At 41.2% G+C, this 19,966-nt stretch overlaps 1 protein-coding gene across 1 annotated transcript in view; it reads right to left on the reverse strand.

The window, feature by feature from the left end:
* LOC109872714 (potassium voltage-gated channel subfamily A member 1-like) overlaps positions 1 to 19,754 on the reverse strand; it is a 31,527-nt gene extending 11,773 nt beyond the window's left edge. The window contains exon 1 of the mRNA XM_031808420.1: positions 16,085 to 19,754. Coding sequence (XP_031664280.1) covers positions 17,250 to 19,208 — 1,959 coding nt within the window. The 5' untranslated portion in view covers positions 19,209 to 19,754 and the 3' untranslated portion in view covers positions 16,085 to 17,249. The remainder of the gene's footprint in view (positions 1 to 16,084) is intronic.
* Between the last annotated feature and the right edge of the window lie 212 nt (positions 19,755 to 19,966).

Consider the following 19,966-nt stretch of genomic DNA (forward strand, 5'->3'; position numbering starts at 1 on the left):
CGGTAACAATTTACTTAAAACCTGCAGGTATAATGCATTATGATGCAGTTACCATAATTCACCACAGAATACACATGAACTGTGACACTATTTGTTTTGTGCTTTCTTTTTGATTCTTCACTTCACTTTATTTATTTATTTTTCTCTTTTATTTTGATGTTTCTCCCCTGTGTACTGCTTGTATGCACTGCTTCTACGTTACCTTATACTCAATATAATACAAGATAATTGTTCACAAAAGAATATGCAGTTTTCATGAGCAGTTGTCATGAGCATCAATGACCCCACTTAAATCTATTATAATAATCTCATAATAAACCACATTAAATACCATCCGGGTATTGGAGTAATCATTTCAGAGGTTCTAACTCTAAATATGAGACATTTTAAACGATTGACGTGTGTTTTGTGATGCAGCTAACTCCCAAACATAGCTTCCCAAGGAACAACGTAACCGCAGTAACACTGTAGCAGCTCCTTTTTAAATTGCTGTGGAAAAGGCCATGCTTGGGCTTTCGTCGAACAGCAGCGGTATCACACAAACTGCTCCAAATAACAATCATTTAAAAAAAGAAGGAAAAAACATTTCCTGGCCAGAGGAAAATCAAAACATGGCTTAATAGAATGTTTTCCCTGTGACATTTTATATACAACGTTACTTCTGACCTTCGGGAATCTGCAATACCAACAACATTCTTCTCGGATGCAGCTACAAGCTGTGTTTCATCTGAGTCAAATGTGTGATGAATGCTGATTGGCTTGTTAGATTTCATGGAGTGGGCTTGAAGTTGTTGTCATAGAAATAGAATGTGATTCAGGAAATAAGAGAAGGAGGGAGGGCTTTGATGGGTTAATAGATTGGAGAGGCCCCGCATGAGGCGTCGCAATTTAGGCAAAACTCTCATGGGTTTTCCAGTGGACTGTTAAAACATTTTAGAACACTAAATGTAGTCTACAGTGGCCCAATAACAATTCTGCCGCCAAATGTATGTTACCTGTGACATTTGGGGAGTTACAAATGAAACACTCTCCATCTTTTTACTAACAGACCAAGAAAAAGGTCCAAGGGAGGAAAGGCATACAGAAGCACTGTAGAGGAGCGCTGTGATCTCTCATCGCGAATAACAAGCGACAGTTGGCATTGTCCTGCGATGCGTACAGATCGGCGGCAGGGCTCTGCCGTAATGTCCCCACACCTCCTCGACAACTTCAGGATGAAGTCGCCACTCCCCTAGTAGGAGGTTCCCTTTTCCATGTACCTTGCTCTATGTTTAAGGACATCTGGGCCCATCTGGGCGCAATGCGCACATCTATTTTATTTTATTTATTTATTTCACCTTTATTTAACCAGGTAGGCTAGTTGAGAACAAGTTCTCATTTGCAACTGTGACCTGGCCAAGATAAAGCATAGCAGTGTGAACAGACAACACACAGTTACACATGGAGTAAACAATTAACAAGTCAATAACGCAGTAGAAGAAAAAGGGGGGGGGGGTCTATATACATTGTGTGCAAAAAGCATGAGGAGGTAGGCGAATGATTACAATTTTGCAGATTAACACTGGAGTGATAAATGATCAGATGGTCATGTACAGGTAGAGATATTGGTGTGCAAAAGAGCAGAAAAGTAAATAAATAAAAACAGTATGGGGATGAGGTAGGTGAAAATGGGTGGGCTATTGGTAGCATGGTCCACGTAACCTGCCATTGCATGGTCCACACCAAGGCAGGCAGCACATAACAGATGGGAATCAGAATGGGCCATGTAATTGCTGAAATTGCCAGGACAAGCCTTGTTAGCCTTGGACTGCTTTCTCTCCCCCTTCCCTGATGACTTGCTCGTTAAACCTTTCGCCATCTCGTTTAGACCGGGAGGGAAGCGAAGGATACCCGCACCACAAGCTGCTATTCAACAAAGGTAACATTAGCTGGAAGCTAGGTAAGCAGAAAAAGAAAGCTTTATTCACCAGGGGAGTGGGAAATAAAGTCATTCTATATACTTTCAGGTTAGTGAAAGTAGCTCTAAGAGTGATGCTAGCTAATTAGCAGGCTATAACCACCTGAGTGACGATAGGCAGCTAGCCACGCCAGTGGGTGTTAATACCATATGCCGACTGTGTTTAAACCAAGTAACTTGAGGTAAAATGCACTGCTAGGCCTATCTTTTACAAGGGAATGTAAAAGGGGATGGTGCTTCAATGTTGGGGTAACAAACTTTGAAGAAACAGCCGCACTCCTGTTAGCCAAACAAAACAAATGGTGGCTTAGCATGAAAGGTTGCTAGCTTTGACACGTGTGGTGCCGTTCGCTATCTATGTCGATAGGTCACTCGACAGTTCAGTGAGCTAACTCTAAACGGTGGGAACCAATGTAGAGTTAGAGACCTTGAGTAGAAGCTGCTAAAACTAGTGGAAACCTGTTCTTAGCGGGATGCTAAAGCAGTGGCGCTAGCGAGTCAACAGCACTAATTGCATGCAGGCCGGCTACTGTGGCTGGGTCGTTCCACCTAACGTACCTAACTCCACGTAATTGTCGCAGATTGTGGCAAGGGTTTGAATCTCACGTTAGTTTTTTTTCCCCCTTTGAAAATATAGAATTACATTTATTGTGTTAGTGTGTTGAGAAGAGAAGGTCAGGAAAACCTTGTAAATGAAGATTATGAATACCTTTAATGAGGAATTTCTTGTTGGAATACCTCTTGCAGATGTCACATAGGCTACTACATACATAGCACATCTTCATAAATAATAATCGCTACTATAGGCTATATTACATAGACTACACTTACATGTACTATTTCTATGCGTTATTATAATCATCGACTTTGTCACATACAGTGCCTTGCGAAAGTATTTGGCCCCCTTGAACTTTGCGACCTTTTGCCACATTTCAGGCTTCAAACATAAAGATATAAAACTGTATTTTTTTGTGAAGAATCACAACAAGTGGGACACAATCATGAAGTGGAACGACATTTATTGAATATTTCAAACTTTTTTAACAAATCAAAAACTGAAAAATTGGCCGTGCAAAATTATTCAGCCCCCTTAAGTTAATACTTTGTAGCGCCACCTTTTGCTGCGATTACAGCTGTAAGTCGCTTGGGGTATGTCTCTATCAGTTTTGCACATCGAGAGACTGACATTTTTTCCCATTCCTCCTTGCAAAACAGCTCGAGCTCAGTGAGGTTGGATGGAGAGCATTTGTGAACAGCAGTTTTCAGTTCTTTCCACAGATTCTCGATTGGATTCAGGTCTGGACTTTGACTTGGCCATTCTAACACCTGGATATGTTTATTTTTGAACCATTCCATTGTAGATTTTGCTTTATGTTTTGGATCATTGTCTTGTTGGAAGACAAATCTCCGTCCCAGTCTCAGGTCTTTTGCAGACTCCATCAGGTTTTCTTCCAGAATGGTCCTGTATTTGGCTCCATCCATCTTCCCATCAATTTTAACCATCTTCCCTGTCCCTGCTGAAGAAAAGCAGGCCCAAACCATGATGCTGCCACCACCATGTTTGACGGTGGGGATGGTGTGTTCAGGGTGATGAGCTGTGTTGCTTTTACGCCAAACATAACGTTTTGCATTGTTGCCAAAAAGTTCAATTTTGGTTTCATCTGACCAGAGCATCTTCTTCCACATGTTTGGTGTGTCTCCCAGGTGGCATTTGGCAAACTTTAAACTACACTTTTTATGGATATCTTTAAGAAATGGCTTTCTTCTTGCCACTCTTCCATAAAGGCCAGATTTGTGCAATATACGACTGATTGTTGTCCTATGGTCAGAGTCTCCCACCTCAGCTGTAGATCTCTGCAGTTCATCCAGAGTGATCATGGGCCTCTTGGCTTCATCTCTGATCAGTCTTCTCCTTGTATGAGCTGAAAGTTTAGAGGGACGGCCAGGTCTTGGTAGATTTGCAGTGGTCTGATACTCCTTCCATTTCAATATTATCGCTTGCACAGTGCTCCTTGGGATGTTTAAAGCTTGGGAAATCTTTTTGTATCCAAATCCGGCTTTAAACTTCTTCACAACAGTATCTCGGACCTGCCTGGTGTGTTCCTTGTTCTTCATGATGCTCTCTGCGCTTTTAACGGACCTCTGAGACTATCACAGTGCAGGTGCATTTATACGGAGACTTGATTACACACAGGTGGATTGTATTTATCATCATTAGTCATTTAGGTCAACATTGGATCATTCAGAGATCCTCACTGAACTTCTGGATAGAGTTTGCTGCACTGAAAGTAAAGGGGCTGAATAATTTTGCACGCCCAATTTTTCAGTTTTTGATTTGTTAAAAAAGTTTGAAATATCCAATAAATGTCGTTCCACTTCATGATTGTGTCCCACTTGTTGTTGATTCTTCACAAAAAAATACAGTTTTATATCTTTATGTTTGAAGCCTGAAATGTGGCAAAAGGTCGCAAAGTTCAAGGGGGCCGAATACTTTCGCAAGGCACTGTATGTGTTATCTGAATCAAGCATTGAGGACCAGCAGTGAACAGTGTTATCCTTAACAGAAATGCTTGATGCGAGGGGCGCTTTAATCCAATGTTAATGTGCACTGTTGTTTCAGTGTCAACCGCTTTAGCAGTGTGTGCTACCAGACAGAAATGATGAAGACAGTAAATTACAGCTATTTGACAAGTCCATAATGCTCTTCAAAAATGTTTTTAGGATGAATTATAAACTTAAATGTTGTTGATAACTGCATATTTTTTTATCCATAAAAGCAGATGGATGTGTGTGAAATGGATGAGCAAAAATGTGGGATTTTTTCACAAGCTAGGTTTCCATCCAATTGGCGACAGATTTTCATGCGAATATTCTAAAATATGCATAAAGGAAATATGCACAGTTGACCTATTTTAAGAAATGCCATTGGTTGTTGGATATAAAGTCTAAGATATTTGGCTGATGGGCTGATGCAGAATTTGTTACAGGAAATAATCACTGCCACCTGCTCAGGTTAGCATAGGGCTAAATGTGTCAGGTTGTGTAATTGGAACAGCTAACGTAGCGTTTGATCACGTGCAAATAAGTCAACAATTTAATTGGCTGATGAGCATTTTGATGTCCAGGTTAAACTTAAACTTTTTCTAATGTTCGCAAGGAGCGACCCTGTGAGTCTCCTTAATGTACATATTGTCATGGATTTTACTTGTGATTCCAACTTGAATGTGTTATTGTGTATGTATTGTAATATCCATGTAATTCAGTATATTTGACTGCCATGTGGATATTGGTAAAAACTTGAACTTGAACATCAGCTATGTGTGTGTCGGCTATCACCGGCTAACGCTTGATCTGATTGAATCTAGGCCTTGCCAAGTACAGGCATATCCAAGCAGTGAACAAGAGGTAGGCCTATACAGTGTGTTTCACCATAACTTTACTGATCTAAATTACCTGTGAAGAAGCTGCCTACCCTGCCTTAAAGATTTCTTGGTACCAATACTCATAGATACGACAACCTCATAGGGAAAGCTTAATAATGACCAAAACCCAAGGCACATCTTTCTCAGATATAATTTGATAGACTAACGTAGGGACCAAATCCCTTGAGCCAGTGACACGGACTGACTGATGAAATGCTGAATTATCTTGGACTGCTAAGAATTCTCAACAGCCTCATTCAGATTCTTTGAATTCGTTCTCTATTGATGTTCAAGTGGCACGGATTTCAAGTGGATACAAACCGATATGGAGAGGACTGAAAACCTGAACTAATGGAGGGGATGATGGCTGTCATGAAGGGCTTCAAGACAATCGAGAGACTATAATGGAAACACTATGTACTGTAGTATGGAGAGAATTAAAACAGACAGCTTTAGAGACCCAACAGACACACGTAGCTCAGTGGGGGGGCCTTTGCTTCCTGCACACTGACACTAATCCAAAGGCTGGGGGATTCTTTCCTCATTCTCCTGCAGGCACTGCTCTCAGATCAGTCCTGACATTCACAGTCACACAAAGCAGACTATAAATATGCAGGCCACACACACGCAAACGCACACAAATAATCAACATTCGGGTTCACCATTCTCAAACTCATTTTAAGCCCACAGCCGCCAATTGTCCGCAGAAAATATTCAGACGTCGTTTTGCTACGGTTCATCAATGCAGATTTATCTGCAATGTACTCTTTTGCTGGCATGGTTGAGTGCCCACACAGACGCTGTTTCTTTTTCTCATTGGCTGTGCTGTGTTGGTCAGCTGTGCTAGCCAAGGCAGCCCATGCAAACAAGCGTGGCGTATGTGACGGTTGTGGGACTCAAGTTGATTCAAAGCGACAAAGGGGGGGGGCACTCGGAAAGCACATGTGCAATGCACTGTGAGTCATATTACACCATGACAGACCATCACGGCGAATTAAAGGCATGGCGCTGGCGGGGTGGCGGCGGTCAGTAAACATCATTAATGCAAAGACGCCCTCGTCCCATGTAAACAAGCTCTGTGCACATGGGATGGCAGGACTGGCAAGAGCAGATCTACGAAATACGGTGTTTACGAGTGAATTCACTACAAGCCGACTGAGGGAGCTTATACAGCCGCAACTCAAATAACTTCAGTCCTACAATAGCTTTTTTGTTAGAACATTGCTGTGAGGTTGAAGAAACTATGTTTAGACACTATTCTACTGGCGTACAAGTGGAAAGCAAACCTGGCTACAGTTCTCAGGTTGCTAGGCAGTGACAAGCGCTCCAAATGCACTGTGTTTATGGGATGTAGGGAGGTCATTGCTGGTATAATAAAAGTCCATAGCAAATATATGCCAAAGATATAGAAATAATAACAACTAATGGCAGCTATACACAGTTATACATGTGCAATTCTACCATGGTTGTGCCACATTGTACAAGTCTCAGACACATTTTTTAAAGGACCAGGGCATCATTACTGGCACAGAGTGAGAGGTTCAACCATGAATAACTAATATTTATTTATGCACCAACTCACAAGGGCAAACAGTAGAATTACTGTGCATGTCTACCTTATAAGCTTAGGAAGGATATACTACTATTAAGAGCCATATTTATAAAGTGTTGACAACCAAGTACAAAGTTTACACCTATTTGCTCAGATGGGGTTAAAATACCTCCATAAAAACTAGAAACAAAACATAAAAATGTGAGGATAGAGGATTGCGAATGCACGAGCAGGACAAACCGGCATCGTGTGAAACCACAGCCAAAATGGGAAAGTTCAGCTAGCATGTCTGATTCTGAAGCCTCTACAGCCAAAAGCAGAAACGGTAACATGTCTGTGACTCCCTAGATGAGGAGAAATGCCAGAATGGTTGATTTATAGCCTCACTTCCCACATAATAAATCACACAGATGCATCTGAAACAAAAATTATATCAGCAGTCATCTCTACCCAGACTTCCATCCCTCCTCTTCGAATTCATTTATACTGTCAATGACCTTGATCTATACAAGAATGATAAAGCCATTTGTTTCCAATGGATTGCAGCTCATACAAATGATCTGTCCATGAATGCCGTTGTTTATGTGTGTGTGCGCGTGTATGTCAGTAAAGTATTGAGTTAGCGTGCAGTAGGTCCCTGGTTTTATCGCAGTTACAGTTAGTCAGCAAACCACACAAATATGCTACACTGGTGTCAGAAGTGGGATGGATGGCTGTGGTCAGGTATTTTACATGAATGTTATATGACCAATTAGGCCCATGGCCTTACTGAAGTCGCAAGATCGAATCTGGCTCACACGAGTGGAATGATCCTTATTGCTTTTCCATTCCTCTTCATTATCACAACTCTGTCTGCCTATTGGATCATATTACGCTGGGGTCACTAGACACAGCTTTCTTTGTAACGCCCTTGGCCACAAGTGCCTTTCCTGACCGCACAGCACTGCTGAAGCTCCTTTGCCTAATCTTACAATAACACCTGTGAACAACTTAGTCCTCTTTACCTCCCACATTCGCCTACCACAGAAGGCCAATGCAATAAACAACCGTTTGAGTTAGCGACGGCAGTTGGTCACACTGTACATTAAGCATAACTTATAGTAAATAAAGCAAGAAATGTAGGAATGACCCACTTACCCACATTAAGTAAAGAGTTTGGGTCAAGCAAGCAACTCATAGGACATAGGACACACATAAATAAAGTCAAATGCAAATGAAAAGTGCATTGTGCAGTCCATTTGACGTGAATAGTGAAAAAACGCATTTCATAATTATCTTGTGCCAGGAATCCAGTAAGCCATGAAACACTGCCCAGGCGTCTGGACCTGACTGAAACATTTGGACTTCATTAATGAGAAGGAGAAGGTGGATGTGGGGGGATGATTAAGGGGGTGCTGTGAATGAGAACAGCTGAGAAAAACACATAAAATTGTTGCTTTGCTCTCTTTCTTGGCTTATTCCATTGATTAGCTATTTTTTTTTGTTAACTACAAAGGAGCGTGATTAGCCAATGTGATTGACTACACAATGATTGTTCACACAGGAACTTTCTGGAATTTTCTAACTATCTTAAGATGAATGCACTAATTGTAAGTTGCTTAGAGGGTCTGGTAAATGACTCAAATGAATCCGCGGCAGAATAAATACCCTTCCCTCAATAATAGCATCTAACAGATGTAGCCCTTTGTAACAACCAAATGTTTTTGTTGTAATACTCAAGAACTTCCTAGAAGTGATCATATTAGTCAGAACCACAGGTCTCCAGTGGCTATCCGGATGCCAAGGAACCAATCTGAGCAGCATTACTTGATTGATGGGCGGTAAGGTAAGTCGATAAAGGAGTGCACGAAGACGTTTTGAAAACCAAATACAAAATTTCAATGTGGGTGATAACAGTATTTACGCTTTCCCAGTCAGGAGCTAAAACACAGACAGACATGTATAAGGAGGAGTTCAATAGGTGTTGACAGTGCCAAGTTCAGGAGTTATAGGATAGTTAGAATAGGATAGTTCCATCAGCCAGAGTGCAAAACACACGTTACACTGGTGTACTGTATCACTAGGCCTAGGATAATACGGTTATTATTCCACTGTTTTTACACCGTTACTCGAACCTTCCAATTCACAAACGTTGTGGGGTGGATACATCTCAACAACAGAACAAACGCAAAGAAATGCAGGTACACAACCAAACAATAACAAACACACACTTCCTGTGCGTCCATAGCTGTGTGAAATGTTGCTGCGCGACATAGAAATGACAGCGAAGTGCCACATTTTGACACGTGGCGTTGCAACTCTGAAAGTGTGATGAATAATGCAACCCCACACTGAGAGTTAAACCACACTCCTCAGTCAGAGGGCAGAAACCACTTAAGGGCACAACATGTAACACATCAAAAAGGATCGGAAAAGTGATATTAAGAGTTTTCCCAGTTTAGCTGAACTGCAGTTGGATTTCAGACTCCAACCCACAGGTGCTGTAACTGCTAGATGGAGTCACAAAATATATCTCTCGTATATTAAGTTGCAGTCTGCCAGTGGTTTGTTTGGGGGGAAACTGCACATATTTTCCAAACAGAGGGTGAGAGTTGGAAAAACAGACTCTCAAACCACTTAAAAATACACACATACAGATGAGCGTACACACACACGCACAGGCATACGCACACACACTTTACTCCGACATAGTATACATCAGAAAATTCCAGTCACGGTTGCTATGACAATGCTTACACCACAAATGTTCTCCTCTGCAGCTTATCGTGGCCCCCAGCCCCCTTGGGAAAAGTGTTTTTAACTTTAGGCCTGGGAACATAACAGTGGAAGAGCATAAGCCTCAACTGATTGATCAACTCTGATTGCCCAATTTGTGTTCCAAATCTACACCGGAGAGCCTGGTATACAGTTAAACCTTCCAGATGTTAATATTCCCAATTATTTCAAAAAGCAATTTGGAAATGACGTAACACTCAATGATGAAAGTATGAAAAGGTCATGTGTTTGAGCTTTTGTTGGCATATGTATTGAGAGAAAACCAGAACTCTCATTGACTTGAATAGGAGCTCTTACAGTGTATTACAGATCATTATCCTTCTCTTTTGAATTTACATGAATTAAGACAAAGGTAATCTCGTGCCACAAGGTTCTCTCTGTTCTCTGTGATGACACCCCTTGGTGTGTCTATACAGAATAAAGATAGCTGGCAAAGCAACAACAAATGGCATCAAGACAGGTTATTTTCAAAATACAAAATCTCTCCCCAGCACAGCAGGAAATGCTATCAGCTATTTATAGCCTCAAACGTGCAATTTTTCAGCCGGCACTCAAGGGAGGGCACAAAGTCCCAATTAACTCACCGGAAACTCACCAAGGCAAAGAGTGAGATTACTAATGATAAGGCAGATGCTCAAATACAAGCTAGAATATTTTATTTTATCTCAAAAGGCAGCAAGTACCACAGCCTCGCAGATGTGTCGTACAACAAAGGTGTTTGGCCTTAATATTATTAATCTCCTAAACAATAGCAGTCACAACAAATTATTGTTGTTTAGTAGACTATGCGTAAATGGCAGCGGGGAGGAAATTGGACCGTTTTTAAGTGGAAAATGTGGAAAATGGAGAATTCTTTGTGACCTTTTAGAGTGGGATAAATGTTAATGAACAGCATTTAAGCCACTTCATTCAGGATATTGCAGATTTGATCATTTCTTTACAGCTCGGTCATTTTGTTAAATGCAGGTGTTTCGTTGCTTTTGGAACATTGAAAGAGTAGGCCTAATTCTACATAGGACATAGAGTGGCAGTTGCCCCGAACACAGATTAAGCTTAGTTCTGGACTAAAAATCTGTGTCCAGGAAACCAACCCAAAGAGTGCTGTGTGCATCTTGAGTATTTCTTGACATGCAGTGAAAAGTACAGTAGACTGGCTGTGTGATCTGTTAATCGATGTCAAATAGTTAGAACGTGTTGATAAAACCATTAACATCATTACACTGCAACTCTCTACAGTACAACCAGCTACCAAGTACACAAATAAAAAGCTGCTATGTTAATTGGAATTAAGGATGGAAGATCCCTTTATAAATCACCAATAAAGAAGAAATAAATAGTACTTTGTCTTTCATCATGTTTACGTGACCTAGTAATTGTTAGATAAACACAATTGCTGTATAATCATTTACTCTTGAGATCCATCTTTAATCTTTCTCTTTCCACCTGCCGGTGGAGCAGAGTTGTTTCTCAAGGATGGGTAAAAAGGATTATAGAAGAAAATAACAAATAAACCATTTGTTATTTATAAAAATGGAGATGGAATTTTCCATCACACGAGCAGTGTTTTAACGTGCCAGCTGTAGAAGGCCTCTGACGAATGAGCAGAAAACCATGACTGTATAAAAACCAAGACTTGGCTTGAGGGAGAAAGGACTTACTGTTAGTGGCTCGAGAAGTAAAGCAAAATTCTAAAAGAGAACTTTGTCGTTTCCTGCGTAATCCACCAAAGAAGTGAACGCCTTCCCAAAATAATTCTGTGGATCTGGCCAAATAAAATTTGAAGACATACAAAGCCCTTGAGCACTGACTGTTACTTGTAAAGAGAAGTAGCATGTTTTGCCAAGGGGCATATCTGCAAGTCTCCATCAAAACCTCTGTGAGGAAGCCAAAACCAATCATATTTGACCATTCAAGTGCTTACTGGTACATTTTTGTAACATGAGTTTTTATAAAATCAAAGACAAGGATAATAGTAAAGCAAAGGTTCCACAACGACTCCTTAGGAAAATATATCCCAAACATTTATGGTCGGGGGTAACGACATGTCTATGTTATCAGACGAAGCCATGAGAGACTCCATAAGTCAATAAATCATTCAATTATGGATGTTATGACATCAGCAATATAAAGTAAACAACAGCATTCTCCACCTCTCAGCAGTATTTCTGTAACTATTTACCTCGGTTGGTTTAAAAACAGCTCCCTTTGACTCTGTACTAGACCAATTACAACCATGCGTTTCAACTTTTTCTTTAAAACGGCCAATTGATTTTTGGGTAACACTACATTGAAGCATCCTTTATAAAGGGTTTATAAAGGGATTGTAAGTAGCTTATGGACTGTTCATTAATAATTTATGGTTAATAATAAGCATTTATCACTAATATTAGTCTCACAATTTGTCATTCAAAATCTCAATGAGTATAGCTGTTTATTATATTACCTATAAACATATAATACATAGTCAATAAACCACTTACAAACCCTTTACAAAGCATATCTTGATGATGTAAAATGTTACCTGGTTTGAATCATTTCACTTTGAGAAAATATGATTCCGCTTGCTTCCCTTGACCTAAGCATATCTTTGAACAAAACCACGTGGTTTGTCAAGCACCATAACAATAAGGGTTCTCTTTCATTTATCAGAATGTTCATAATTTTTTACAAAAGACCAACTCCCATGCACTTTATGCGGAGGATCTTGGTCTTTGTAGTCCTCCGGGTTGCCTTCTGAGTCATCAACAGTGAGTGGAGGCCCCTATAGGCTGGCTCCTTGTGTACACACGCATGGACTCACACACGCACTCACACATGCACTGATACACCCCGGGCCCTGGAGAGCTAGCATTAGTCACTCCACATAAAAGCTTCCAGTCACTCCAAAGCAGGAGAGCACAGAGAGCGAGTGGGAGACTAGGTCTACTTGGTCTCCATTTATGGCAGCCATTTTGGCTCCACCTGGACGAAAGATGCCACCGCTTTGATTTTGGGAATACAGGCTTACGTTTATATAAGCTGATCAATACAGAGGGAGGCTCTGATCACGTATCACGGCTCATCCAGGGTTGATGGTTTCAATGTCCATTGGGAGTGGCCTTGATTAGTCATGAGTGAAAAATGACTATGCTTGATTACATATATCCCTGACTAGGAACATGATCATGTTGCTCATTGCATTTCATTACATATGGTATCCAACGTAAAACGTGTGCTTGTTACCGTAATCGAATTGTAAACCATGATTTGATTTAGGATGAAATCATGGGAAAACAAACTAATTATGTGTTTTACCTTCTTCACATACATTGTCATTTCGTGGTTGGATTACACAAATAACCTGGTTGCATTATCTAGGTCTAGGATCTATTTTTGAAGCAACCCACATTTGTAATGTGTAACATTTACACTTTAGGCCTTCATTATATCAACTGCTATTCAAAACTCCATCTATTTTACCTTTTAACCTTGTTGCTTTACCTGATTGTTCGACATTGCGCAATCAATCTTGCATATGAACACTACATGAAAAGTTTACACTGTACAGCTCATGTGACGTTGTTTGTTAGGTGTTTACGACAACCAGCGAGGCCCTGCTTACTCGTCCCTTACTTATCTCAACGCTCCGTTCAAGACTCCCAAAGCTGATGACACATCTGGAGCCACTAAAGTTTACCAGCAGGCCACTAGCCTCCCAGCCAGCAGCCCGCATCGTCAGGAAGAAAAAGTTTGATGGTTGAGCAGCTGTTGCATTGCATTAAATCTCGAGCTTGTTAATATACTACCACTGCATCTCTGCAGGGCCTTCGCTTGCACCCCTAGGGACAACCAAGTCTGAGTAAGACTCCATGTGACAACTCTGGGAAGTGCTTACCTGTCCAGCGGTGTGCTAGGATTTAATTTCCTCCTGCCCCAGTTTACATGTGTGACTCCAAACTTGAGTCTATTCTAAGGACAATATACACACTTCCTAGCTACGCTCATTAAGACTACAAAGACTCATAAAGACAAAGACTTGGTAGCATTGTTGTGCCAATTTATGTCACCTCACCATAAGTCATGCTTTTTCATTACTCTGTAATAAGAGTGTAACTACTGTCCTTACACCGTAACATCACGCAACAACCGTTGTCTCCATACATGTGAGTCAGGAAACCCTGAAACCCTACACTAAAGCATATGTGTAACTAGCAACATTATCTACACGTCTAGAATGACGTAACATAATCGACTCCTGCGCGCACCGTCCGATTAATTCAGCTCATTGGAAAGATCCGTGGTGAGATTTTGTGTTGTTAACAAAGACTCAGGTTGCTATCTTTCAATGGAGGCATATTATGTAACTTCAACATTGAAACCCCAAGGGGGGGTTTCATTTACACAGAGGTTAGTCTCCTTAAGCGCCCACGTGTCCATTAGTCAATCTCTTCCCCAATTGAGAACTACAGTAGGATTGTTTCCATACAGATCAGCCTTTCAGTTTCCATGCACACACAATATTTGTGTAACTTAGAATTGCAATGCAATACGACATAACATAGTCTATAAATATGTCAGAGGGAGGCCCAGACATACTGCACATGTCCAAAGAGTCCTCTGTAGCTCAGCTGGTAGAGCATGATGTTTGCAACGACAGGATAGTGGGTTTGATTCCTGGTACCACCCGTACGTAAAATGTATGCACAAATTAAAGTATTCAGACCCCTCTGAATTATTTTATTGTGTTACAAACTGCGATTAAAATGGATTAAAATATACTTTTTTTGTCAAGAATATACACAAAATACTCTAATGTCAAATAACTCAAAATAGTTGTTGCATACAGTAAGAATTCAGCCCCTTTGTTTAGGCAAGCCTGAATTACTTCAGGATTTAAAAAAAACTAAATCCATTTTAATCCCACTTTGTAACACAATGAAATCCAAGGGGTCTGAATACTTTTGCAAGGCACTGTAAGTTGCTTTGGATAAAAGCATCTGCTAAATGGCATATATTATACTGTATATCATAAACTATACTAGAGAAGGCTCCAAACAGAAATGTACTGTTTTTGCATCAGAGCAAAGTTTGCACCTATTATTCTCCCAAGGGAATAAAACATAAGGGAGAGACAACTTTGTGCTAAGTGAACTGTTTTTATCTTTTCGATCAGATCTGACCCACTATGTAGATTCACAGAGTATTCCACACATACAGTACGTAGCTTCAGTCAGACTGGTTGTACATACAGCCTCAATGGGAAAATGCACTAGACCAAATACAGTGTACACAAATTGACTTGCCAGGGTCACCAAAGGTCACCTATAGCAACAGCCATCCAAATGAACACTGTATCCTTTGAATTGATGCCTGGAGATGAAGAAACCCCATGCAAATCTGAAAATGTTACACTAATTTATCCTACTCTTCATATGAGGTGAGTGCATGGTAACAATTGACACTGCAAAGACCATCACGTACATGAAATCAGAGGTCAAACACACTCATAATAATGTAAACTTATGACGCCTGACTTAACATTGGCATGTGATGCCCCAACCTCTTTTTAACCAAGCTTGATGGCAAGCAGTAGCCGTAGCTGACACAGGCGTAAGTAAAAATGTTTAAGTTCAAATTGAAGGCATTGATGCCATGCTGGGGAAACGGCAAGCAGATGTTGAGTAACATTTTTGATGAGTCTGGATATGAATGTACTGTTTCAAAAGAACAGTGAATGCCAGTGAATGTTTTTGGCTGACAGGCAGTGACAGGTCTTCTGGATAAAGACCCAGAGCTCTGAGTGCAAAGAGTATACAAATATTGCTTTGTACAACTCAGTATTAAATATTTAATTATTATATTAGGCAGAATGTCAGGGCCCCAAAAGCATCAATGCTGTCAAACATCAAGAGTGTGTGTTTGTGTGTGTGTGTATTGGGGCTGTACAACCAAGTAGTTTCGGGTGACTAATTAAATGAATGCAATCATCAGGCTAGTAGTGGCCTGTGCAGCACATTGTCGTTTGTTTTGATATAGTTGGCCTAGTCTATTCATATTTAATGGGATTACTACCGTCAATGGAAAAAGTGCGTGAAGTTATCCCTTTATGTACGCGCATATCTTACTTTTTATAATGTTGCATTATTTAATATAGTTCGAAATGTATGTATATCCTACTATAAAATGTGGGTGTAGTATGGCAGTACCTGACCTGATTCAAAAACATTCAGCAAGCAACCAAGTCTTTCAACAATTCATTTGGAACGTCTCCAAATGGTTCCAAAGTGCGTCACATAAAGTGTGCGTAACATCAGTGTGTGTGTCATGCTCATATACAGAAAACCCCATCACAAAAATGTGTATCTGTGAATGGTGATTGTATTTAAAAGGTGAACATACCTTGAAAATAACCGCCTGCTGGAGATCTTGGTGCTTTCTGGGATGACCAACAGACCTTCCTTTCATTCTTATATTAGAGAACCGGTGCACTAGGTCCAGCGAACAAGAGATAAAGTTCACAAACCCAAAGTTTCCATGATGACAGTCGTTTGTTTCCCATGTTGGTTTCAGTCAACGTCCGTGTAAAGGGATATTGTCAGTTAGTTTGAGGTGGTTTTAAAGGGACGGGGTTGTAGTCGCGCAACATATCCGTGCAGGACCTCCCGTGACAGCCCGTGTGGAGCAATTTCTCATGTCAGTCTGCAGAGTATCTATTGTAATTCTTGTGCTTCACCTCGGTGGTTGGTCAATAAAAGGCTTTATTTAGGCCTAAGCGTTGCAGAGAATGTTGTTTGCCAAGCGTCTCCCTTGTTGACCGCAGTGTGCTGCCGAAATAGGTATCATGCTCATTTACTCAAGAATCTCACACATGATTTAGCTATTTCAATGTTTCCGATCGATATTGAATGTTCATTTTTTTGTGTGTACACAGATGGGTTAGACCTACACTGAAACGCAATAAAAATGGATTATTGTTCATAATAAAATAAAATATCTCAATACTCTTTAGTCAAACGAAGGGTGTATAGGTTGCCATATGGCCTACAGTTTCTGTCTCTCAACATAACTTCCAAGTCTATCTCTCTTGAAAGTCAGCGACTCAAACAAGCTTTTACAATAGTGCAAACTAGGCCTACTATAAACGTTGCCTTTATCGCATAACAGCAAAACGACATCTATATCTCCCCTTCCATTATTGACAAATGAAACTCATAAAGTGCGTATGCATAGCCTGTCTATTCAATATTTTCGATTTCCTTTGTAGGATTACGAGGCCCAGATAGGTAGCCTATATCTGATATCATCGGATTACATTGGTGAAAATAGTTATAAAGCTTTTGATTTGGACGTATATTTTCCCGTAGGCCTATATTCCTCTAACATGGCAAAATAAAAACCCATATTTGAACTTCCCAAAATCTAGCTAAATATAAAGTATGTGTGCGTCTGTCTGTGTGCGTCTGTCTGTCTGTGTGCAAGTGCGCACTTGTATGAGTCTGACCACCTATGTGTGTGTGATTTGATAGCATATCTTTCTTCACGGGAATAATATTTGTTTTTGTCATCACACATCAGTCTGTTGTGACCTTGAACATGTACTGTTTTTCCTGCCAATGTCTGTCCCATTTCCTTTACTCGGGCTTTTGTCCACCCCACAAAGCGACTCCGTTACCCCCTCTTCCATCTCCATGTACTCCGCTTTATCACCCAGCGAAGAGCCTGAGGGGGAACCTTTACATTTTTTTAGAAAGTTGGGGAAATAGGGGCAGGCAGGTGGTGGGGTTTCAACAACGGGTGGCGAGTCTGCTTCATTATCAGTCTCCCTGTGGTAGAAGTAATTGAAGTTGGATACAATGACGGGCACTGGAAGAGCTATGGTTAACACACCCGCTATGGCACAGAGCGAGCCAACTATCTTCCCACCGACAGTTATTGGTTTCATGTCTCCATATCCGACCGTGGTCATAGTGACGACAGCCCACCAAAAAGCGTCGGGAATACTTGTGAATTGAGACGCGGGTTCGTCTGCCTCGGCGAAGTACACTGCACTTGAGAACAAAATGACACCAATAACGAGGAAGAAAATCAGAAGCGCTAGTTCCCTCATACTGGCGCGGAGGGTATGTCCGAGGATCTGCAGTCCTTTGGAGTGCCTGGAGAGTTTAAATATGCGAAAGACTCTGACAAGGCGGATTATTCTCAAGATTGCAAAACTCATTGCCTGGTCCCCTTTGCCTTGCTGTTGAGCAAGATCTGTGCCGAGCGTGATGAAATAAGGCAAAATGGATACGATGTCTATAGTATTCATAATGTTTTTAAAGAAATCCGTTTTACTTGGACTTGCAAAGAAGCGCACAATAATCTCAAATGAAAACCAAATAATGCATACCGTCTCCACAATGAAAAATGGGTCGTTAAAAGGGGTCTGTCCATGGGGTTCTGTCGAATTATCTCGTGGTTTAAGGTATTCTTTTTCGTCCCTGAACTCTGGCAACGTTTCCATACAGAAAATGACTATTGATATAACAATGACTAAAACGGACACGACTGCAATCCCTCTCGCAGGTTGTGAGCTCTCTGGGTATTCAAAAAGAAGCCAAACTTGGCGTTTGAACTCGTCCTCTGGTAAGGGTTTCTCTTCCTCTTTGACAAAACCCTCATCCTCCCGAAACTTCAGCATTGCCTCCTCCCCAAGTTCATAGAATTTCACCTCCTCAGAGAAGATGTCAAAAGGTACATTTTGCGGTCTCTTCAATCGTCCCCCCGACTGGTAATAATAAAGAATGGCATCGAAGCTTGGTCGGTTCCTGTCAAAAAAATATTCGTTCCTTAGAGGGTCGAAGTACCTGATTCGTTTGTCCGGGTCTCCCAAAAGAGTGTCAGGAAACTGTGTGAGAGTCTTAAGTTGAGTTTCAAACTTTAGTCCGGACACATTAATAACAACTCTTTCACAGCACCCATATTCACTGTAAACATGTTCGTATCCTGATTGGGGACGTCTATCTGTGAGTGAGACAGTCTCTTCATCATCCATATTACAGAGAAAACTGGAACTCTTGCTTCCCCCGTCCTCCTCTTCTCCGCCTTCCGCCTCGTCCTCCTCTATCATATCCTCCTCGGATCCAAGTAGCGCCAACTCCGAGTGGCGCAAGTCCCCACCGAGAGTCTGGCGACTCCTTCTCCAACGTCCTACGCCGCGTTGCTTTTTCCTTTCTCTGAGAACCTGCTGCTCAGACTCATGGTGGTGCTGCTGTGGCTGTTGCGAGGAGGAGGGGCGCGAGACGGTACTGCCGCTACTGTTGTTGGCATTTGATGAGGAGGCGGTGCGAGACTGATGCTGCTGGTGGTTGTTAAGGAGATGGCCAGAGGACTCCCCTCCCTCTCCAATTGCTGCACCTTCAGCAGCGGCTGTTGCCTGTTGTACCTGTCTCTCCCTTTCGTGCTCCCTTTCCCGTGCGCGAGCATACCCGTAAGGCAGTCGAGTTTTGCATCCATTATCTGAACCTATCATGGCAAACTCCATTTTGAGGAGGGTGTAAATTCAGTTCCCAGTGAATGATGTGATCCCTTTAGCGACTCGTGTAGGCCAATGGAAAGTAACAAGTTGTAGCAAAGGGCACACAGGTTGGTTGATCCTGCTTTGACAGATAGCAGGCACCTGTTATTCAGTGAGGCGTAGGTGAGTTAAGAATGCGTAATTAAAGGTCCATTTTTGAACACAGTTCACGTTGTCGTTGACATAAAACACATTGCTATATTTTTGTAAAAACGAACTCATATTTTATGACATCATTATTACAGCCAAGAAAATATAGGCTGTGAATGTGTAGGCCTTAAATTATTTTCAAATGTACGGCCTATTAAATCACCAGTTATTGGACAATATCTTCACAAAACCACCTCATGTGTCCCTCAGGTGGTTAACTCCAGTGTGAGTACTTGCAGAAATACGGCATTTTTGCATTTTCGTGGTCCCTCCTGGTTGCCATCTTAGGTGATGAGAAAACCGGCCCTTTTATCCTGTACACCTTCAGTGATTCTGAATGACTTTATTCTGCTGACGTCTTCAGCAGCTGCAAGGGAGAAAGAGCAGTTCGATTAGACAACCTACAAATGTATGTATTCAAATGCATGTCCCGTGTTTGGGCGATGCATGCACTAAAGCCTACGCATCACCAACTTAAGACCAACAAAACACGACAAGTCTAATAATACTAATAATTATAATGACAATATTTACAACACGAATTAATCATTAATCGTAATAATAACAATAACTAG

This window comes from Oncorhynchus kisutch, linkage group LG3 (assembly GCF_002021735.2).
Source record: "Oncorhynchus kisutch isolate 150728-3 linkage group LG3, Okis_V2, whole genome shotgun sequence".
Taxonomy (NCBI): domain Eukaryota; kingdom Metazoa; phylum Chordata; class Actinopteri; order Salmoniformes; family Salmonidae; genus Oncorhynchus; species Oncorhynchus kisutch.